Source organism: Colossoma macropomum, unplaced genomic scaffold, assembly GCF_904425465.1.
Source record: "Colossoma macropomum unplaced genomic scaffold, Colossoma_macropomum, whole genome shotgun sequence".
NCBI lineage: Eukaryota > Metazoa > Chordata > Actinopteri > Characiformes > Serrasalmidae > Colossoma > Colossoma macropomum.
In genome coordinates, this window is record NW_023494793.1 from 14,427,880 (window position 1) to 14,452,356 (window position 24,477).

At 39.1% G+C, this 24,477-nt stretch overlaps 1 protein-coding gene across 5 annotated transcripts in view; it reads right to left on the reverse strand.

The window, feature by feature from the left end:
* Window positions 1–11,341: 11,341 nt before the first annotated feature.
* The window catches only part of agtpbp1 (ATP/GTP binding protein 1), a 36,497-nt gene continuing 23,361 nt past the window's right edge, over window positions 11,342–24,477 (reverse strand). For all 5 annotated transcript variants that reach the window (XM_036578583.1, XM_036578584.1, XM_036578582.1 and 2 more), the window contains 9 exons: window positions 24,145–24,232; window positions 22,708–22,852; window positions 21,638–21,788; window positions 20,404–20,584; window positions 19,557–19,686; window positions 18,327–18,458; window positions 17,675–17,851; window positions 15,413–15,576; window positions 11,342–12,389 (listed from right to left, as the gene is read on the reverse strand). In XM_036578583.1, coding sequence (XP_036434476.1) covers window positions 12,233–12,389; window positions 15,413–15,576; window positions 17,675–17,851; window positions 18,327–18,458; window positions 19,557–19,686; window positions 20,404–20,584; window positions 21,638–21,788; window positions 22,708–22,852; window positions 24,145–24,232 — 1,325 coding nt within the window. In that variant the 3' untranslated portion in view covers window positions 11,342–12,232. The remainder of the gene's footprint in view (window positions 12,390–15,412; window positions 15,577–17,674; window positions 17,852–18,326; window positions 18,459–19,556; window positions 19,687–20,403; window positions 20,585–21,637; window positions 21,789–22,707; window positions 22,853–24,144; window positions 24,233–24,477) is intronic.

Below are 24,477 nucleotides of genomic sequence, written 5' to 3' on the forward strand. Positions count from 1 at the left end.
TTGCCGTGTTGAAATGATGGAGAAAAATAAAAATGAACAAAAATGGGGTACATGTTTTTCTTTGGACAGCGACAGTATGTTGCTTTTGGATGCTGGTATGCTGGTCAGAAGCAATAGTTCTTATTTTGCTGACCACCAGCAAAACCAGCATATCGCTGTTGTCGTAAGAAAACCTCATATCTCCAAAATGGTATCGTTTACAGGAGAAGAAAAAAACTTACCTTACTTTTAATGTAGGTCAATGGAACCAGACATTTTCCCTGAGTCATTTTGGGTCGTTTCTTTTAGTCCACTCAACATGAAATTTGCATACAATGTAAAGGACAACAGGGATTTTCAAATTATGTAAAAAACTGAAAAACGACAAAAATGGAGATGCAAGGTTTTCTTCCGACAGCAACCATATGTTGTGTGTATGTTTTGGTATGCTGGTCAACCAGCATGATCATGCTGGGTGATCAGCTAAACCAGAAGAGACCAGCTTAAATCAGTTTAGATGTTAAACACTGTTTTTTTTCAGCAAAATATAAAATGCTGCAATAATGTAAAGCATATTGGATCTACAACAAAATAAAAATAGTTAATGCAAAAAAAAATAAATAAAATAAAATAGTTAATGCAAAAACAAAACAAAACTAAAACAAAAGAGTTAACGTGGTTCTGTGTCCCACCAAACAGTTTTATTAGGAGATAAAATGAATGTGAAAAAAAAATTTCAAGGCAAGTGGCCACTCAGGACTTTCTTTTTAGTGTTTTCTTTTTAATGGCCAAAAAAAAGAAAAAAACGCTGTGACCATGGGCACCGGTATTGTCTGTCTGCCTGTGGGGGTCCTGATCACTGGTTGCGTTTACTTGAAAAGATTTTTGCCAATCTGATTAAATACATTCCAATTCCAGATTAAGACTGAGGTGTTTATATTCTCACTCTACTCAACAATCTGATAGAAAATCTCTGTTTACATGCACACTACAAGTAATCAGATCCAAAATTATGCACGTGTAGAGTACCACTTCGTGTAGACGTTACCAAGACAACCAGCATCACACGAGTCCAGTCAGAGTGAGTCGAGTAGCAGTGAGCAGTGCTTGTGTTTTTAATTGCTTTAAAATGATGTCAGACTCAGGAAAATGTACTTCACCTGTCCTTATTAAAGAAGGATGAGAGGAAGACGTCCGTTCTGAGACACATTAGCTGGACGCCCGTCCCACCGCCGTCTTTTAAAACTTCGTCTCCTCTGCAGACCGGTTTCGGCTCCCGCCATGCTGAATGTTATAAACTTTCGCTATGTTCCGATTGGGAATGTAATCAGATACAGGCGTTTACATGGCTATTATTCTTCCATTAAACTGATTATTTACAGGATTACCCACCTCGTCCAATCGGGTTGAAACTGTATACTGAATAGCCTCAACTGGACTAGTCTATTTTGATTAAGGTGTTTACATGGACATATTCTATTCTGATTGAGCCATTAGTCGGACTGTTAACAGATTATCAGGCTGCATGTAAACGTGGCTACTGATGATGAAAGGCTAAGTAAAGGAAGGCTAACAAATTATACAGAGAAACAGATGGACTGTAGTCTGTAATTGTAGGTCTACAGAGTTCAGCTGTATAGTAAATGGAGCTGATAAAATAGACAACGAGTGTAGAAACAAGCATATGTAATAAAGTGGTCAGTGAGTTTGCCTTTAACTCAAAAGCAACACTGCTATCCACGCTGGTAATTAGATTTCAGCAGCATATTAGCACGTATCGCTCATTAAAATGCTAATACTGGAGCGTGATTCAAGGCCTTTTGGAGACCATAAAACAAAATGTGTGGCAACCGCAGAAGGTGACCAAGGTCAGTGTGTTTGTGGGTGAGGACGAAAGAGCTGAAAGGAAGCTGCGGAGGAGACCATAAAAAGCCTTTTCCCCTCTGAAAAAAGAGACTGTCTCATCAAAATTTCAGCAGGGAGCAGCTCTTACGGCTGATAAATCCTGGATCACTGGCCGGGGTTTTGAACTCGGGCAGCTCAGAGGCAGCAGTGGACTGCAGGCGCTGCTGCAGGCAGTGAGGAGCTTGTGGTCAGTGGTAATGCTGTAGAGCAGTAAATAAAGATTGAATGCTAAAACTCCAGGGCTTTCGTGGAGGAAAAAAGCACCTAGAGGGCATTAGCGCTATTAGCATGTAGCATCTATTCATCAGACTGACCACATTCACTGCTGTTCAGCGTCAGGGTTTATGAGGGAAAATGGGGGCTGGCAGGCAGATTCAGGTGATGACTTCCTTAGACTTAGAGTGTGACAAATACAGGCGCTGGCGGGTAAAATAGCCTAAAACCATTCTCGAGGAGTCACTTCAATGAAATAGCTTATTACTGAATGACTAGTCAAAGTAGCTTAGCAAAACAGCCTGTGACAAAATATATGGAGGCCTGTTTCCACCACTGAGAAAAAAAATCTATTTAGTGAGTCATAATAATGAGCAAACTTTCCATACTTATGAGAAAGTATGTCAGAATTATGAGATTCCAAGTCATAATTATGACACAGTTAATCATTATTATTATTATGAGATACTAAGTCATAATTATGAGATTAAATCTCATTATATTAAGTCATGATTATGAGATGTTAAGTCATAATTATGACAGTCATTACTGTGAGATGCTAAGTCATAATTATGAGATTGACCCTTATTATGATATAATAAGTCATAATTATGGCATATTAAGTCATAAATAGGACATATTAAGTCATAATTGTGAGATCGAATCGTATTATACTAAGTCATAATTATGTGATGGAAGGTCATAATTATGAGAAAGTTAGTCGTAATTATGAGATATCAAGCTATGATACTGATCTACTAAGTCATAATTATGAGATACTAAGTCATAATTATGGGAAGGTAAGTCATAATTATGAGATACCAAGTGATAAGTATGACATACCCTGATAGCAGAAGGACAGGGGGCCACTGTTGGACTGTTGATGGCAAAGCTGGCGGCCAACTGGTGTTTTCCTCAGTATTTTCCAGGTGGCCCACTGGTGATTAAGCAGAGTATTAGAGAAAAAATTCCATTTACCATCACTTATTATACTTATTTTCCACTCGCAGTCCAATTCACTTATTTTCCACTGACATTTTCAATAAAATCATTTTACATTAGGTCTAGTCATTATTTTTTTTTCAGTTGTTTGTAATATTTGTCTTAGTTCATTTTCTAAAATAAGGCTATGTGCATTTAAAATCTGTTTAGGGAAATAGAAACTGCTTAGAGCTTGTATGCAGGACAATAATCTGGGTGGTCCGAGGGGGGCAAACAGTCAGTGGAGCGTCAACCTTATCAAGCCAGCAGACCAATATATGCTTGTTATTTGGATAGTCATCATTATGAGGTGCTATGCCATAATTATGAGATTGAATATCATTGTTATAAGTCACAATTATGAGATGCTAAGTCATAATTGAGATAGTAAGTCATAATTATGAGATTGTTCGTCATAATTTTGACGTAGTTATTTTGAGATACTAAGTCTCAATTATGAGATGCTAAGGCTTACTTATGAGAAATTGTCATAATTATGACATGCTAAGTCATAATTATAAGATGCTAAGTCAAAATTATGAGATACTATGTCAATTATAAGACAGAATCTCACTGAGATGGCAAGTCAAAAGTCTGGAAAAAGTTCTCATTATTATGAATTATTAGACTAAATGGCTATACGTTATTTTACTTCTCATATACTAAAGCAAAAGCTGCAATAAACCTGTAAAAGAATGAAATAATGACTGATAGCCTTGCAAAAACAACTGGAGAACTAAAGCACTGTGTTCCCTAGAACTGCTGTGGAAAATTCAGCATCCATTGGCATAGAAAATGAAGATTGTTGGGTGCCATTTTGCTATAAAAAAAAATACAAATCAATCCAACTTTTACCTCAACGCACCTCTCAAGCTGTCGGTCATACGGGTGCATTGGGCATATAAAACTGTATGCTGTCAGTGTAAAATTTCATACAGCTTCACATTTATGAACAATTCATCATTTTCCTATGTGGCCAGTATGACCCCACTTAGTTTATGTCAGATAATCATTTCTCTGGAAATGACCATATTATCAGTAATGATATCCCATAGCTTCTCGGTAATGTCAAACAGCTGCGTAGGCCTTTCTTTCTATAGAACTATCCAGTGTCCATGGTCAATATGGTAACTACTGTTAAGGATATAGCCTGTCCTTTTATCCACAGGCCATGGCACCAGATTTCATTTCCTGTAGCTGACCTCTACATATCCTCCTGCCTCGAGTCTACTCAGCATTCATCTCTTCAGCCCTCCATTGCTCAAGGCCGAAGCCCCCACCACATACACAAGCATTCTGCCCTCCCCCCCTCAACTGACATCTCTGCATATTAATAATTCAGAATACAGATAATCAGTCAATAACTCTCTTTCTTGGACAACTAAATAATTCACTCATCCATAAAGACTACAGTGATGTGTGTTTGTGTGAGTGAAGCAGGAGGGTTCAGCTGGAGTCCTGAAGGACTGGAGTCTAGCCCATCGTGGTGATTTCCCTACTTTAACATGAGACTGTGTCTGCATTTGTGTGTGAATATAAATCTTTGGAGAGGGGGGTAGTTGTGTGTATTGTCAGGTATTCATGCTTATTGAATGGCAGCTCAATTCTGATGGGCCACTCAAAAGGAAGTGAACTCAATGAAAAGTACTGGACTTAATAGTGAAAGTTAGTCTGAAGGTCTCTTTTCTTAGATTCTGGCTGTTGGTCTTTAAAGATTTCTTACAGTTTTACTAGGTCTCGAGAAGACTCTTAGACTGACTGTAAGTCTTGTGATTATTCTTAGATTCTGACTGTAGGTCTCATGATCTTAGATTCTGACTGTAGGCCTTGTGATTGTTCTTAGATTATGACTGTTGGTCTTTATGATTGTTCTTTGATTCTGACTGTAGGCCTCATGATTGTTCTTAGATTCTGACTGTAGGCCTTGTGATTGTTCTTTGATTCTGACTGTAGGCCTCAGGATTGTTCTTAGATTATGGCTATAGGCCTTGTGATTGTTCTTAGATTATGATTGTATTCGTTCAGATTTTTCTTAGATTCTGACTGTAGGCTTGTGATTGTTCTTGGAATTTGACTAGGCTTCATGATTGTTCTTAAGATTATGGCTGTAGGCCTTGTGATTGTTCTTAGATCATGGCTGTAGGTCTTTAGATTATTCTTAGTTTCTGACTGTAAGCCTTGTGATTGTTCTTGGATCATAACTGTAGGCCTAATGATTGTTCTAAGATTCTGACTGTAGGCCTTTTGATTGTTCTTAGATTATGGCTGTAGGCCTCGTGATTAGGTAGATTTGGTTATATTGGTTTCAGAATTATTTCATAAATACAATGAATACCCAAATCTGACTGGAGGAATTATTGAATGACAAAAACAACACAACTACTTTTTTTGTAGCTGGAAAATTTTGACCCAAAATAGTCATTCTTTAAAATATTACTATAATCTATTAGAATCAAATCTAACATTTAAAAATCAGTGCTATTAAATCAACTTTCACATCACGATGCATAGATTAATTTTTACACACCTAATGTTTGTGTGTGTGTGTGTGTATAAGCTGATTCTGTATGCGTGTGTGTGTGTGAGTGAGAGAGTGGTTAATGAGGGGTCTGATGTGAATGCAGCTGTCTTTGAGGGCCAGCTGGGTTGGAGGCTTTTGTTCTTGTGCTGTAAAGAACGGAGGGATGGGGAAAAAGCGGGAGAGGAAGTGATGGAGTAGAGAAGAATGGAGCTTTCATTTAGCATTCTGACTGGGGATTAACATTCCATCATCGCTCTGCCGCACCAGACCCGCTCCTTCACTCCCTCGCTCCGGCTCCCCGAAATCTTCAGCTCACGTCTCATCACTCACAACTACAGTTGTAGGTAAAGGTGTAAACGCCCCCTGGTCAAATGACGTTTCACTGATTTTCTGAATCAAAAAAGCAAACCCAGTTTCCATTTTTTTACTTAACATATTAAAAAAAATAAAATGTACAGTATAAAATGTGCCGTAACTTTTGCACAGGCCACATTTAATGTTAATGTTAAGTTCAGGAAATAAACAGTAATTGTGTATTAAAATGTGCAAAAGTGTGTTTTCTGTAGATACATCATCAGATGTAGAGGATGTGTTAAGTGGGGGTGCCCAAAAATTTTGTGAGGTTGTGTACAACATCGTATTTTTGATATTCTTTTGATATTTCTGACACTGTTTGCAAAGAGCTGCTTTAAATTCTCACTTTCCACTTACCTTACATATCGTTGATCAGCCAAGACATGTCTGGTGTGTGAAGTTTGCTTCTTTAGTTGTACACAGGAGGTTAGGCATGCTATAAAAGTGCGGTAACAGTGGCCTTATATGTGTATTGCACAAGATGCTGCACCTGGAATCAAACTGACCACAACAGTGAACTCACGTCTGCTCAGAGGCAGATTATACATTTTGTTTTGTAAACCTACAATGGCCTACAATGCAAGAAAATGACAACATGTTGCTTCTGGGTTTTTTTGTTTTAAACTGGGTCACATAACCCACTTGGCAGAATAGTGGCCTGGAATGAACACATATTAAATGAAGAAGACGAGTAATACAGTAATAGAAGAAATAAACAGTAAAATTACCTACTCCTGTTACTTAATGAGTAACATAATCCGATTAGTTAGAGAAGAGTAATTAGTCATTTGTAATGAATTACTTATTTCAGTAACTACCCCAACACTGAAGGGCAGTCGTCCAAGTTCGTATATCCATTACAAGGCAAAGCCATTTCAGAGGCACTGTATATTTTTTAACCAAAGGCTGGGCTAAGCTAACGTATTTAAGATATTTTTAAATATCTAACTTAAGCAATAAAGTTTGTATTTGTATTAACATCTTCTTTTGCTTTCTTGCTCGTGCTTAAGCGATATTTACAAGTTGGAGTTGAAAGAACCGTTGTTCCGTGCCTCGTAGGAATGCCAGAGCCAGTTTAACGGGAACCTGGCCAATTCCCGTTTCACCCATTATAACAAAAAACACAACTGCAAAACCCTTTAGGGCGCTCGCTCCTGAGTCCTCAGTGAATGGGGATGAGCTGAGCTAAACAGGTGAAAAATTAGATGGTTTCTAGCCATACGTGGGAACTTCCTTTAATTTTGGAAAGTGGGAGGTTGTGTTCCATTAAACAATCTAAAAACTTGAACAGTATCTTTTCCTTTTTCAACAGCAAACAGGTTTTTGGGCTCAGTGCTAGGTTCCAGCACTGAGTGCTGACTGGTTAGCATTACTGCTACCTAATAGCAGTGTGTTGATTGGTTGGCGTTACTGCTTTGGTGTGCTGATTGATTAGTGTTACTGCTGCTGAATGCTGATTGATTAGCATTACTGATACAGAGTGCTGACTGGTTAGCATTACTGCTACTGAGCAATTGATTGGTTAGTGTTACTGCAACTGAGTGCTCATTGGTTAGCATTACTGCTACTGAGCAATTGATTGGCTAGTGTTACTGCAACTGAGTGGTGATTGGTTAGCATTACTGCTATTGAGTGCTGATTGGTTAGCATTACTGCTACTGAGTGCTGATTGGTTGGCGTTACTGCTAGTGAGCGCTGATTGGTTAGCATTACTGCTACAGAACGCTGATTAGCATTACTGATACGGAGTGCTGACTGGTTAGTGTTACTGATACGGAGTGCTGACTGGTTAGCATTACTGATACAGAGTGCTGACTGGTTAGCATTACTGCTACTGAGCAATTGATTGGTTAGTGTTACTGCTACTTATTGTTGATTGATTGGGATTACTGCTACCGAGAAATTATAGGTCGGCATTACTGCAACTGAGTGCTGATTGGTTAGCATTACTGCTACTGAGTGCTGATTGGTTGGCGTTACTGCTAGTGAGCGCTGATTGGTTAGTATTACTGCTACTGAGTGCTGATTGGTTGGCGTTACTGCTATTGTGTGCTGACTGATTAGTGTTACTGCTACTGAGTGGTGATTGGCTGGTGGTTGAGCTAATCAACTCATTGGCTGAGTGAAGTGGTTCATACTGACGTCATGGATGCACATAAGACACTACAAAAGCGCTCACAGACATAAGAGCAGTGTTGAAATATTTTGTTCTGTGTTCAGAAATTAAGAGTGTTTTTCAATATTAAAAATGATTAAGCATTTACTACTGTGGAGCATGTTTGATTAAAGGTTCTTAGACTACCCTTTAACGATTCTTGAAAAACATACATTGTAAACCTGCCTTAAGAGGATAATATAGTTAACGAGTGCTGGAAGCTTGTAGCCCATCAGTTAGCACGTGCAAACTGTGTGACTGCACCATCACAACTCAGCTTTTACATGTAAGTGGCAAATTGTATTTAGATTAGATTTTTTTCCCTTTCCCAGTTAGCAAAATTTGTCTGGCCCACCTGTGGACCACATCTTTGGGTTTGTTCTGGCCCAGTATATAGCTGGGTGCTCGGCCCAGATCTGGCCAACTCACTGTAAAGTAAATAGAACTAAGGGATGTGGCTTAAACCTGGCCCAGCTACATTAGTCCACAACATTCATGCCAGAATTAGTCCACAATTTTAGACATGAGGCAAAACTGTACGAAGCTGTCCAGCATTTGGCCTCCCATGCTTAGTGGTCAACCAACACTCACAGAGAAAAGCCAAAATAGGCCCAAAACTGTCTGCTATGTGGGTTTAAACATTGGGTTTGTACCTGAAGTCTTTTCCTCAAAGATAAAACACAAACTCTTTATGGAGCATCAGGCAAGTCTTCATTTAGGCCTGTCTATTCTTCTGTCCTGCGAAGGCGTCCATTTATCTATATTTCACTGCTCTACACTTCTTCTGCTCATTTAATAATCAATATAGTTCTCATTCAGATGTTTAAACACTTTTTCAATTAGCCAAACTGAAGCCTTCAGGGTTCACAAAACTAACATTGCTTCAAATGACAGCACAGAAAGCAAGTGGGCAGCTTAACTTAAGTGTTTATTACCCATCACTTCAATTAAAGGTGGACATCCGTGTCTTTTTCTACATTCAGTCGAAACCAAATCAGTTTTGGTATGTTTATCTCTCACACACATATATATCCATATCCCATACCAACAAGCACATACACCCTTACAAACACACAGACAAACAAACTGCGCTACCACATGTAGCCTCTTCACCCCCAAAAACAATCCATAAAACAACACAAATAAATTAGAAAGGCAACGTTCAGTCATGCACTAATTAAACAAACGCAACAAAAATGATTCTACATGTAAATTAAAACGTGGGAGCGCTCCCAATTCAAGTGTCAATGTTTTTAAAAATGCAAAACAGTGCAAATACATCCACGTAGTGCCGTAAGCACAGACACTCACCCAAGCGACACTGATCCAGGACCGTAACCTACACGCTTCTATCAGACACCAAACACGGCATACACACAGGTGATATGAAGAGAAGAGTGAATACATTCCCCACACTGGACTGCATTCTGAAACATCACTGTAAGTATATAGGTTTGAATGTACACATTTTAGTTGTTCTTACCCTGTTCCATGCGTCACTGTGAGATGTTTTACAGTCCTATGCACAAGTCAGTGACCACCCTTCATTTATTTTATGTCCAGGCAAAATGGCCATTAAGTTATTCGTTTTTCAGCTTTATGTAACAAGAGCAGAAAACAGATTTAACTGAAAACACATCATCGCTGTCCGAACAAAAACAACTCCAAAATGGCAACAAGGCAAAAGCGTTCTTTACTTTAAATGTAAGTTAATGTAAAATAGTGTTATTCCAAGAAATTTTGGAGCATTTCTGTTGGAGCAATCAATATAAATTTCAATATTTGTTTTGGATAGTGACGATATATTTAGAAGAAAATGTCAGAAAAGCCTCAACAACTAAATATATATTTTTTTCAGTATTTATTGTGTCCATCCTTTGCCGTTATTACAGCTTCCAGTCTTTTCAGGAGACTTTCTTTCAGCTTTCCAAAGAAATCTGCAGGGATATTTTTCCACACCTCCAAAGTTCAGTCTTAGAAGTTGGTTACACTTTCAACAAGTTCAGTGATGTTGAGGTCTGGACTCTGGGGTGGTCAGACCTTGTTGCTACATATCCTTTCACAGTAGAAGGATGGACAGAAGTTTCTGTGGATTTTTTCAGATCTACAGCAGAAGTGGTGCTTGATTTTCTCCTCTCTCTCAAAGATGAAAGCTTTAAGTGCTGTTAATCTGATGGGGACAGTTTTGGTGGTTTACCAGATATTTTAATACTTTTTAATACTACTGTTTTGTTTTTTTTTGACTTGACTCATTTTCCTCATGCAAGCAGATTATCTTATATCTATTCTCTTCAGAAGTATCTCCTGAAAAATGAATAACTTGTATTTAATGGCCGTTTTGACTGAAAATGAAATAAATGTAGGGTGGTCTCTGACTTTTGCACTTTTTGTACTGTATATTTAAACACCAGATGATATAATGATAATGCTTTTTGTGCGTAACACGTCACACTGGTTTAAAGAAGAGGCAGCTTTGCTGAGAAGTGAACATCCTGGACTGTGAAGCGTCCATGTGTAGCACCATTGATTTCTCTTTAAGGACTGTGAGCAAGACTCAAGACTGTTAAGGTGTTGAGTAATATTAAAGCAGCGGTTTGCCAAAAATCAAATTTACAAAGTTTCCCCTTTACCCCAAAACATGTCTGGTGTCTGAAGTTTGCTTCTGTAGTTTAGCACTGGAGCTATGAGGCTAACATAACTAACAAGTAATGGAAGCATATACACTTGCTTTAAACCACATTGAGTTAAAAGGGAATTCTACCTTTTTTTTTTAAAGATATAAACAAAATTATTCAAGGTGGTTTGATGTAAAATGCGCCATTCTAGAGAAAATTACTGAGTCAGAATTGTTCAGAGTGGTGGTGATAGGAACCAGACATCTGAAGAGTTTAGGGCCTCTAAAATATACATCACAGAAAGTTATTTTACAAAATGATTATGAATATGTTGCCTGATGCTTCAAATCATTGTTTTACGACATTATTGAGATATATTTTTATGTTTATGGCAGAGGGGTGCAGGGAGGCAAAACAGTCCCATTAAAAAAAATCTTTTTTTTTTAATTTATCACTATTTTACCATCAACACTGCATATAAAAACTCAGAAGACATGTAAGTTCACTAGTCAGTAGTAATAAAATGGCTATATTTCAGTTGATGGAACCCCTGGTTCCTATCACCATCACTGTAAAGTAACCTGTATTTCTCTACAGTGAACTATTTCAGATCCAACTACTCTGAATGACTTTGTCTACATTGATTAAATTGCAGAAAAAGTGAAAAATCAGTGGAAATCCCCAAACAGAACTGTTTATGTGGTTTCTGACACTATAACATAGGCTGAGTATCAAATGGCTTCCTCATCCCTATATAGTGCACTATGTAGGCCATGAAATAATGGCTTCCACACCTGAATAGAGCTTCATGTGTGGAATAGAAAGTCATCATATTCAGTCATTAGCTGCACAGCTCTCTATCTAACATTTAGAACAATATGTGGGTGTAGGAGCCATAGTTTCATGCCCTATGCAGTACACTTTAAGAGGAGTAGAGAGCCATTTGAGATCCAGCCAAAGTTAACTACAAAAATGGATAGCGGTGCTGCATAACTGGTGGAGTGTAAGCTTCCACTACTCGTTAGCAACATAAGCCTTGTAGCTCCAGTGCATTAAGTAAAGTTAAGCATCTTCATTCGGGGCAAACTGTGAAAACCTGGTTTTCTTCAAGTGTTCAGCAATATTAACATTTAGTTAATGAACAGCTACAGTTAGATTATATCTTTACATACTTTTAGTTGGAGAATCACAAACAATATGTGGTTTGCATGTTTTGCGGTTGACTGGTGATTTAATACTATGAACTTGACCTTATACCATTACTCTAGTTTATTAAAGCTACATATTGTTAATTGTACCTAATTCGGTTATGTTCAAGAGCAAGTGTATCAGGTTGTTGTTGTCCAGTAGGATTCAGGTATGTGTTTAAAATGAGGCTATTTAGATTAAGACAGAATTTTAATATCTTAGTGTCAGAACCGATTCTGGCTCAGTTCACCTGTGGAAAGGTTTGGTATAGTGTAGGCAGGGCTGTGTAGCGAAGCTGAATTTGGTATGCATTACTATAGCTCAGGTCAGAGAGTCTTGGTGGGTGAACTCTGGGTCAGAGCTGGGGTCCAGGTGGGCATGATCTACGTCCGGGTCATTCTCTTCATCGCTCTCGGCACTGTAGTCCACTTCCTCTAGAAATGTAGGCTCATCTTCCTCCATCACGTAAGTGGTGGGACTGCAGGGCACACAGGACACACACACATACCATCAGCAGTCAGTCAATTCATTCTTCGTTAACAGCAAAAGATGTTGCGGGAGATATGATTTGTATCTGAAACATGTTGCACTGGACATGGCATTTAAATAAACAAGCAAAATAGATTTATTTTAAAGGGACCATATAATGTGCTATGAGAACACTGTAAAGTTTCAAAACAGTCAGTAAAGTCTAACTAAGCTGCAAAAACAGTTGAGGTCACAACCATGAGTGCACTCACATATGCCAGTCTTTTCAGCCTACACCAATTTCTCTCACTCATTCAGGCTGAGATGTTAAGGAGTATTATTATAGACAGTCTATTGCAGAGTTATTGGAGAGGAAGATGTCAGGAAAAACAATTAAACGCTGTGCTGTTCCTGGCTGTCGGGAAGCGATTGCATCATTGTTTTAATGTACCTGTGGATTTCAATCCAAACTTAACAATTTGTTCCATGCATTTCAACCCAGGTCGCTTTCGGCACGAGCCACAGTGCAGGGCAGCCAATCAGAACAGAAGTTGTTTACATATATAAGTCTCAACGGCACAATAACAAAAATAAATGCTGAGAGATAAAGAGAAGTGGGGAAATGAACTATGACTGTTTTTGGTACACAAAGACACATAAATGTTATAAGTGAACTTATATATACAGCTGTATGCAAAGGTTTGAACACTCTTTAGAAAAATTACATATTCTGTTGATTTTCAAAGTGAAAAAAACAGTGAACAAACCCAAATGTGACAGTTTTCTTTGAATTTTACTGCACAGTTTTCTATTTACTTGCTGAGTTTAAAATATTGGGGGGAAAAACCATAAAATATAAAATGTGCCATAACTTTTGCACAAGCCATGTTTTATGTTTTTTTGTGCCCCCTGTATGTTAAATGGAACAAATAAACAGTGATTGTGCATTAAAATGTGCAAAAGCGTGTTGTGTGTACAGGATGTTATTTTCACGTAGAAAAATAAACAAAACATAATTTGACTGGGGTGCCAAAACTTTTGCACACCATTGCATTTATGATGCAAGAAAAACATAGAGTATGGGCCTGTAACAGCACACTGTGCCTACGTCTTTGAGGTCCTTTTTACACACTTTAAACCGTTTCTTTGCTTTCTTTCGTAAATGAGGTGCATCCTTTTATAACCCCGTTCAGCGCTGTCCAGTACGCTAACACTGTTGCCTAAAAAGTGGCCTGAAATCTTTCAGTGGTTCAAAACCCTCACAAAGCAATCTACTTCTCCTGTTGTCTCCCTCTCTCTTTCTCTCTCTCCATCTCTCTCTCTAATACAATAATGCGATGATGGTTTTATGGCTCTCTTGTTAAGCAGTTAAATGGTTTAATGTTTTCGTGTGTTCTCCGTGGTCTGGTGGTTTGGCTGGTTTCAGTGGCTTTTTAATGGTTTTAATGGTGTGAGGGGGTGAGAAACTGGATCCCAGAGAGACGTGGAGAGGGGAGGGGGGTCAGACACTGGGGGCCGCCTCAAACTGGATTAGCGGCCTTTCGGATCAGGTGATTAGACGGCTGTAATGAGGAGAGTGGCTAGAGTGCTTCGCTTACTTCACTCAAGTGCGGAGTGCCCTGCGTGACTGAAAGCTCCTCAAGTACTGCTGACCATTAGAAGAGCGAAGGAAGATACACACTTGGGGGGTGGGGCGGGGTGGTCATCCATTAAAGAAGTAAACAAGCAGGGAGAGGCAGAGGTATGTTCTTCAGAAGCTTCTAGACTCTGATATCATCATAGCTATTACAGTTGTGATCGTTTTCAGTCTGTTTTTTTAATGTCTGGAAGCCATATGCTCATTCTGTCTGAGAGGTGAGAAGCATACTGTTCCCATGACTAAGACAAGGTGACCCTTTGTAGGAAAGTCAGTTCATGGTCTTAACATTCATATGAGAAAAAAAAGGATCTCAATGTCTCAACATCAACAACTCTGCTCCTTTCCGCCCAACACATTTTGAGTAAAAAGCATGAAAAGGTAGGTGTAATGTGTGTGTCTTCACTTAAGAATCTAAATAAAATGTTTTGTTTTGTCTACTTTAGCTCAGTGTCTTTACGAGAATCAACGTTTTGTGTGTTTTTTTTTTTTGTTTGGATATTAAAATGACGAAAGACAGCATGGACCATTAGCATTCATTTTGCAGTATCTTCATACTGGCCTGAATTAGAGCGCAAAAGTTTGAACACGCCTGGTCAAATTACGTTTTGTTGATTTTCTAAGTGAAAATAAGTGAACACATCCTCTACAGAGAATATACCTCTGTGCATTGTAATGCACAATTACTGTTTATTTTGTTTAACATATTGGAAAACATATTTAACATATTGGAAAAAGAAAACAAGATATAAAATGTACCATAATTTTGCACAGGTCACATTTCATGTTTTTTGTTTTTTTCATTATGTTAACTTCAGCAAATACACAGAAGTTATGCATTAAAATGTGCAGAGGAGTTGTTGTGTTAACTTATTCACTTAGCAAATCAACAAAACACAAAATTTGACCAAGGGTGCCAAAGCTTATGCATACAACTGTACACAGAGACTTTGTTACACATGCATAAACATTAAACAATGCATTTATAAAGCAATACTTAACTCCAAGATGATGTAAGATGTATTATGAAGTAAATGACATTGGACTGCCATAAGGGGTCGTAAACCAAAGTGACAATTGTTTCGTTTAGAACACTGTTATAAAGCATCAATCCCAAGCGATGGAACTTATAAGACAGAGGCCTAGTGAAGAGCTCCTTCTGTCATCTCTACACATCCTTCTGATTGAATTTTGTGTACAGAAGTACAATGTATATTAAGGAGAGCTGGGCTGTGTGTCTGCAGGCAAAACTCTGAACTGTCTTTCATGTCGCAGACACTCAGGTCTCAAAACATGACTGTAATAACTCACACTGGTGATTTGACCAGTGGTGCCCAAACTTTGGGATTTGATTGTCTGTATGACCTCATGTTTTGTGTATGTGTGTGTGTACATACCAGGTGATATTGCAGCGTGTCTCTATCAGGTCACTCTCCATGTCCAGCAGGTGCGTGTGGTGGTTGCGGAGCTCCAAGGGGGAGGTGAGGCGCCTCAGTCTGAGCAGAGCTACACAGAACTGAGATCCCATCTCCTCCAGCTCCCTCGTCCCAATCTGGAGACCCTACACATACGCGCACACACACACACACACAGAGTCATTGTCATACGAAAATATCAGTGCAACTGTAACTTTACAGCAAAATGGAAACGGAGAGAGACCTTAACATGACTGAATGTGTTTGATTTCTCGGATGGTGAGGAGCAGAAAATGCTACCAACTTCTAAAACTGAACTTTATAGGTGTGGAAAAATATCTCTGCAGAATTCTTTGAAAAACTAATAAAGACAAAGGGTGGACACCCTAAATACTGGAAAAGTGTGATATCATGTTTCTGTTCAATTTTCTGTAAACATATGCTTTCATTATATATATATATATATATACACACACATACACACACACACACACACACACATACATATACATATATATATATATATATATATATATATATATATATATATATATATATTCATTATATAAATGTTATACATTTTGACTGGAAATTAAACGAAGGTTTGTGGCTTTTTTTGGGTTACAAAGCTTTCTTATGACAGCAACAACGTGATAAAATAACCGGTTTCGTTCAGAAGGCTAAAACCTGGAAAATCACTGTCATCTGGAACATGTGGCAGTTATAGAAATCCACTTTAAAGACCATAGGTTGGTTCAAATTGCTGGAGAAGAGGATCAACTAACAGGCTGAGGGACTGCAGGCTTTGATCTAAAGCACTTGACCCTTGCTTCCTCCAGGGTTTTGTGTGCAATTCGTGCACTGCCTGTCCCCCCGAGACATGGGGTTCAAACCTCTCTATGAGTGCAGAGAAAATATACAGTCACTACAGACGGGGAAAGCTTCAGCCATGTTGCTTTACTCTCTCATGGGGAGCCATTATCTGCCCTGTCGAGAGAACACGGAGAATGAGTCACCGTTTTACACACCAGAGATTTCAGCATCATCATCGTCGTCAGCGCCATCATCTACTGTCCTACAGTGCCATCTAGTGGAGAAACTGCCCCTCTCTCTTTCTTTCTCGACTCGTCCTTTCTTACTATCCCGCTTCCTCCTGATCCCACTGTCTGCTCAACAAACATCTGAGACTCATCATGAGGCCTGGACTGGCCTTGTGGAATTTCAAATTAGGGTCAGGGAAAATATCCCCTCAGTGTTCCTAACAGAAATCTAAGTCATACAAGGCAAATATAATAACACCAATATACATTTCCATGAACTGAAGCCCAACAGGGGGAAGCAATTTTGACTAGCCCCTTTTCAGAGTGGTCTCAAGACAGTGGGGTACGAATACGGTCTGTTTAAAAACACACAATACAATATTCACTGAACATATTTTGAGGGCATTTTCATATATAAGCAGTAATTGTGTAATAAAATGTGCAGAAGTGCGTTGTCTGTAGAGGAGAGTTAACCAGGGGGGCCCAAACTTTCGCTTACCACCACTCCAGTCGATGCTATACCAAGCATCGACTGGAGTGGTGTAAAGCACGTCGCCACTGGACTCAGAAGCACTGAAATGTGTTCTCTGGAGTGATGAATCTGGGTTTGGCGGATGCCAGAACAACACAACCTACTGGAACACACAGTGCCAACAATAAAGTTTGGTGGAGGAGGGATAATGGTCTGAGGCTGTTTTTCAGGGTTTGGGCTCGGCCCCGGAGTTCAAGTGAAGGATACTGTTAATGCTACAGCATACAAAGACACTTTAGACAATTGTATGCTTCCAACTTTGTGGCAACAGTTTGGGGGAGGCCCTTTCCTGTTCCAGCATGACTGTGCCCTTGTGCAGAAAGCAAGGTCTATGGAGGAACTCTGAGAGTGGTCTGCACAGAGTCCTGACCTCAACCCCAATGAACATCAACTTGCAAGCCAGGCCCACTCGTCCAACATCAGTGCCTGACCTCACAAATGCTCTTTTGACTAAGTGGGCACAAATTCTCACAGACACACTCCAAAATCTTGTGGAAAGCCTTCCAAGAAGATGTCTAACTCATACAGGTGTGATGGTCAGGTATCCACATACTCTTGGCCATAGTGTGTGCTAAAGGTATAAATAGATCCCAGATCCGCATTCTCATTCTTCCTGATACGTCTGATAAATATGGACCCAGCCTTTGAAATGTTTCTAACACTAAATTTTACCTTGTATTTGCCCTGGTCACAGCCGCACAGCGTGCTTTCCATGGTGTAGCTGCGCTGGACGCCAATCTCCCTCCACACCACTACACGGGCTGTGGACTCTTTGGAGCGTTCCACCACGAAGCTGCAGCTGGAGAGGCTGAAGGCAGGGGCCAACTGAGACAGCAACTTCGGCAGGGTCTAACACACCAACAAAACACATCTGCTTAAACAGTACTCTTCCAATCTGCAGCTGCTGCTATGGACACGAGGCTGCAGAAGAATTTATAAGATCAAAATAATGCACCTAATTCTGTTTAGTATTTCTGTAAATAAGTGGCAGACAGAACAAAATTCATTGGGCAGGTACGGTCTATACCTGGTCAATAGGGCTGTTCATTTCTAGAAATTTTGGAGTCGACTCCAACTCCAAGTGACTGGTATCAATTCCAGGAGTTGAATCCATACACTAATTTTCTTGATTCTCAATTGCAAAAACTAAGTTGTAAGCCCATTTCTCATACATTTTTACACAGGAATTTAATGGTAATTAAACGGGAAGTGGTTAAGCGTCAACTAGTAGAGAGTGGTACGGCCAAAAATTGACAGCAGGGAAAAAAGAGAACCATTCTGGTTTGTATATGCATGTGTGTGTGTGTCTGCGTCTGTGTGGTACCCTGTAGCCCAGGTCCTCCTGCAGGTCAGAGGAGCTTGCGCTGACGTTGGTCTGCCACACTGTCTCTTTTATGCTGCAGCCATACATGAACACGTTCTTCTTGCGTGAGTGACCATGGTAGTCACAGAATACCTACACACACACACAAAAAAAAACACACACACACAAAGGGAAAGCACAGAGTTAACTGAAATATTTCATTTATTTAATTTCCAGACAAAAATGTCATTAAGCACAAATCATTTTTCAGCTTTAGCAAAACAAGCAGAAAACATACAGTTGTTGTCCAAACAAAGCCTCATATCTGCATAATGGTAAATTTACAAGAGAAGGAAAAAACTTAATGCTTCTTAAGTCGATGCTGCTGTTATTTATCCCAAATCATTCTGAATCACTTCAATTTGGTCCATTTATCATGAAATTGTGACTGTATTTCTACAAGCACTTCTACCACTGACATCTACTAGTATTAAATTTCTCCACTCTTTACTTTTGTGCACTCCACTGCCACTTTAACTCCCCCCAATCTTAAAACCAACCCCTTACAGCTGTCCTGCCAAAAAAAGCTGCTCCCAAAGAGTCAATGACATCACGTTCCCTTTCAAAGAGACACTAGCATTCACACAAGTAGCTACTCAAACAAACCTTAGCTGCCTTCAAATTTCAAGTGTCTAAAATGGCTAATGGAGATATTTCAGAGGAGATTAGATATAAGATAAGCCACTTGCACAAAGGTGGAAAAAGTCAACAAAAAACAGCAGTTTCAACATCACAACTGAAGTTAAAGAAATATTTGAAAGATACAGAGAAAATGGAGTGTCTACCAACTGTGCAAGACCTGGTAGACAACAGAGTTTGCACTGTATCACCGAAACTGGACATCTGAGATGTGGAGTAAAGTTTTATAGACTGATGAGTCCAAATATGTAGTTGTGCTTATTTAGATCAGGAGGAGCAGAAAATGCAATCAACTAGGACTGGAGTGGAAATGATATTTAGGCTTCTGTGTAATGTTTTGTACTTAACGGCCATTCTGACATCTATTTCATTTTTCATTCTACGCACTCTTGCAGTATCAAAACAACAACAATAGCTTTAATGCTTCTCAATGCCTACATTTTGGGAAATGATGACCCAATGAACCCCACACCAGACCACAGCCGAGTTCAGATTTTACACTTGGTGCTGTGAGTATGGCCAGAATACAGGAAGAATGTTTTCAGCCAATACCAGTGGAGTTCTTCCTATAGCGGTGAGGTACTGCAGCAAACTCTTGGTGTGGTAGATGGTGGGGTGCAGCTCCGCACTGGGGTTCAACCACTGTCTGTTCAAATCCTCACCACTCAAAGAACACCTGTGACTACAGAGAGAGAGAGCGAGAGAGAGAGAGAGAGAGAGAGAGAGAGAGAGAGGGAGGAAGAGATACAAGGAGAGAAAGAGAAAAAGAGAGAATTGGCAGGCATGTGAGAGGGAGAGAGACAGACAGAAAGAAAAAGAAAGCAAGAAAGAAAGAAAGAGAAAGAGAAAGACAAAGAGAGAGCAAGAGAAAGAGAGAGAAAGAGAAAGAGAGAGAGCGCAAAAGAGAGTGGGCGGGCGGGTGAGAGACAGCGAGATATATGGAAAAAGAGAAAAAAAGAGGAGAGAGAGAGAAGAAGGAGCAGGTGGGAGAAAGAGAGTGAGAGAGAGAGAGAGAGAAAGAAAGCAAAGAAAGAAAGAAAAACAGACAGGGACAAAAGAGACAGAGATGAGATAGGCAGAGAAAGTGGATGTGCAATAGAGTGAGCAAGAAAGAAACAAAGAAAGAAAGAAAGAAGGAATGGCAGAAAGAAAGGCAGAAAGAAAGGCAGAAAAGGTAGAAAAGGCAGAAAGGCAGAGAGAAAGACAGAAAGGCAGAGAGAAAGACAAAGGCAGAGAGAAAGACAGAAAGAAAGACAGACAGAAAGAAAGAAAGAAAGAAAGAAAATAAAGAGACAAAGAAACAAAAGACAAAATGACCAAGACACCAACAGTTTAGAAAGAGCGCGACCAAACCGTCTGTGTAGTGACTGGATGATTTTAAGCCTGCGTGTGGACGTACTTGCCGTTGATGACCCCGTCTGGGTTGAGCATGGGGATGATTTTGAAGATGTAGCTCTCTCTCAGGCTCTGTGCCAGAGGACTGGAGCTCATGAGGAACTCCAGAGTGCCCTTCATCACCCAGCTGGCGTTGGTCTCTCCTGGGTGAACTCGCGCTGACAGGAACACGACTGGCCGATTCCCTGCACAAAACACACTGCTCAAACACTGTGTGTGGATGTGAAGTCCTTGACTGGCAGGTGCGGTTACTGCTTGGTGGTCTCCAACACTGTAAAAGTGTATTTATTTGGGTACATTTTTCTGACTTTTTTAAAACAGAAGGAAAAAAATCATTTCTTTTTGGTTACTGAATTTGACATTAGGGTCAGATTTGGGGTTAGACTTAGAATGTTTTTATACATGTAGATATTTACATTTAAAAAGCTATTTCCAGACAAATTCGGCAATTCGTGTTTATTTGCTCAGACAAATACTAATTTTAAAATGAAAATGGCATTAATGCAATAAGAAGTGATTTTATGTACGTCATTGTTCATTTAACCATTTCCAAAGCTCTCCTCATGGCAGCCCAGTATTACTTACAATCGAGGATACAATCGAGGAGAAAGGTGAACAACATCTCAACAGCTTTTTGAAAGCAAGATGGTTTTATTAGTTTTCAAAGTATTTATGGTTGTATTTATTCTAAGGATATGTAGAATTTACTGACAAAAACACATTTACTACAGCAATAAACAGTTTGCTTAGGTGACTAAAACTTGTGTAGTGTTTAAATATTATATTTATGGGACATTTTATTATAGGTATTTGTATACAGTCATATGCAGAAGTTTCAACATTACTGTCTAGCTGATTTTTTAAAGTAAAAATAAGTTAAGCACAATTACTATTTTTTAAGCACAATTACTATTTATTTGCTGATTTTAACATATTGACAAAACTAAAACAACAAATGTGGCCTGGGCAAAATTATGGCATGTTATATTTGATGTTTTATTTTTATCTGTTTAACTTAGTAAATAGACAGTAAAAGTGCTATAAAATGTGCAGCAGGGTGTTCTCTGCAGAGAATGTGTTAATTTATTTTCACTTAGAAAGTCAACGAAACATGTAATTTGACCAGGGGTGTCTGAACTGTTCCATACAACTACATTTAATGCCTATGCAATCAATGTGTAACACTAACAAGCTATAAGATCAAAATGTATGATTGAGTGTGTGTGTGTGAGACATACTGAACTGGCAGACGTGGTCATTGCCAGTGGACTCTGGCATGGCGGTGATGGTCAGTAGAGGGCAGCCGTTACCTCCCAGCGTCTCGCACAGCTGCTCTTGCCTGTAGTAGATCTGAGGAGTGCACAGAGCACGCAGCTTCTGCAGGTGCATCTGAAACATCACATCAGCCAAAATCTCAGTCACCTTTGCACAAACAGTGAATAAAAAGCATTCTCTACAGTCTTGAATAGACCAGTTTTAATCAGATTACATCACACTCTGCAACTCATTTCTGGTCACTTACGGTTGCTAAAAAATTGGGGATCATACCCTACCCATTTCTGTGCTAAACCAAACTAAACAAACCAAATTTGCACAAAAGCACGCAATTAGGCAACACCAATAACAAAAGAACCATGGTTGGAGTCACTGGCTGTAAAGCACGACTATATTAGATCCAGACTCCAGCTGAAAAAAATGTTATTATTACTTTTTGGCCTAAAACTGGAGGCAGAAAATTACATTTCTCAAATTTTCTGTGCCAATTGTTCCATAGTGTTGAGTTGTTTTCTCACAGTGGAAGGATGGACAGAAACACCTGTGGATTTCTTCAGATCTGGAGCTTGATTTTCTCCTGAAAGCTTTACGGACTGTTCATCTGATAGTGACTTTCTCTTTCCGTACGCAATGGATTATCTTATATCTAATCTCCTCAGAAATATCTCCTGAAAAATGAATGAGATGTACTTGATCATTTCAGGTCTCTGACTTTTGCACGATACTGTATAATAGTGGTAGATATCGCATAATTTAACCATGGCTTAATCAAGCACAGACGGAAATCCCAAAGACACGGTACTGAACACACTGCAAAATAGAGAGGGGAAGTCCAAAACACAGGCCTGACAGACATCATGTTGCTTTAACTAGTGATGATACACCACTCTGCAACTAACACAATAACAGAGCTAACATTAATGAGGCATTTAGAGCTCAGATTGTAAGGAAGAAACATGCAGTGGTAGTTGCAGTGGTGCAGTATAAGAACAGTATACAAACTGAACGTAGATCTAGAGATTTAGGCTAATACCTTCAGGGTAGAGTAGGTGTATGGATAATGGTAGGCAAAGTAACAGACATCATCCTTGTGCTGAAAGTTCACAGTAAAGGTCATGGTGTAGTAGGATTTGCCCTTTTGGCCCCCGGCTGCAATGGAGCTCCGCGAGAAATGGTTCCTATGTGGATAGAGCGGACAGCAGCATTAACCCTTAGATGCCACAGTTATCACTGGGAATAACAAAAGTAATCTGAATATTTAATTATTTTTCACTCAGAGCTAATGCTACAAGCCCTTTCTGTGGTGTCCCAGGTGGTTGCTAAACAAGCAGAGAAATTCTATTGAAGGTGCTGTTAATCCATACCACATCTGTGTTTGTATTCTACTATGATTTAAAGTTATTATTACTGTGTGTACAGGTTTATGGAAAGAAAAACATTTTGGTCATTTATTTTTTTTAACATTGAAACAAACTGGAAAAAGGTGTTAAGTGCAGATTAAAACCAGTCAAAACAGAATGTAAACTGAGTGTAAACTTGATTCATTACATACTAATTAATTAACAGTGATGCACTGAAATGAAAATTCTTGGCCAAAAAATTCAGAACACACTAGGCTGAAAACCAAAAATACTGACATTTAATTAAAAACAATCTACATAAAATAAACCTAAATTAAAAATTATTACAGCATGTAGGCTACAGTACATGCAACAAAAACCAGCATCCTCGACAACAGAGAACAGATTATGTCCCTCATAGAAACCTGAAAAAAAAAACCTTTAAAATGTGTCAATGCTGGCCGATTACAGTATTTGTAAAATCTTGTATTTGTAAAATCTGTCACAAAAAATTGTGACATTTCACTGTAGGCCTATCTCCTCTTTAGTGGATTTTTTTCAGTCCAAATTTTCAGCCTTTTTTACCCCCCCGCTGAAAACAGGAAGTGCTACTTTTGATCAGTGGCTGAAATTTTGGTGCATTGTAGACAAAGACTTAACTTTTTCCATCTCCTTGCATTGTGTTTATGCTATATTTAGATCACTACCTTCTCGTCCTCTACAGCCTTAAATACGACAGAGAAATATTTACAAAGTAAGTTTTATCTGATCAGAGCAGGGCAGTTTCTGAGCATCTGGGGAGCCCTACTCAGGGCACCATCCTACTGGGGGCCCCATACCGACCCCAATCATATTATTTTCAATGCAAGAATGGAAAGGATTAAAACTTTATTTATAACATTTTGTATAAAATAAACATCCAAGGTAAAAAAAAAATAATAATGAAAATAAATAATAACTAGATGCTGGGCATCTAAAACAAAATAAAATAAAATAAAATACAACAAATGTGTGTTTCCATGTGTGCCATGGTCTTTCATGGGGAAAAATAGCTTTGGGGCCAACTGCTTACACCGCTTATAGCAAGTAAAAGCCCTGGATCAGACCCAAATAAAGACAACGGCACTTACTTGTAGTAGCAGATGTCAGATCCAGTACGAACCCAGCGAGGGCTGCCACTGATGGCGTCCTGTACAGAGTACATCAGCACCTGCATGCCTGCCACAAGAAGGTGCACATCTGTATCGATATAGTATTTGAGGTACTTGAAAAATGAACTATGCTAAACTGGTTCTACACACAAAAAGGCGGGGTTAAGGGTCTTGACTAACAGCGTTTAACCAGTAGCAGGATGCAAACAGCTAGGGTGCAAGCTGTTCAAGGCCATAATTTTACTGTTTTTAAAGTGACACTTCTGCAAAAAAGACCAGACAAATGACATGGAGAAACTATAAGGAAACTCT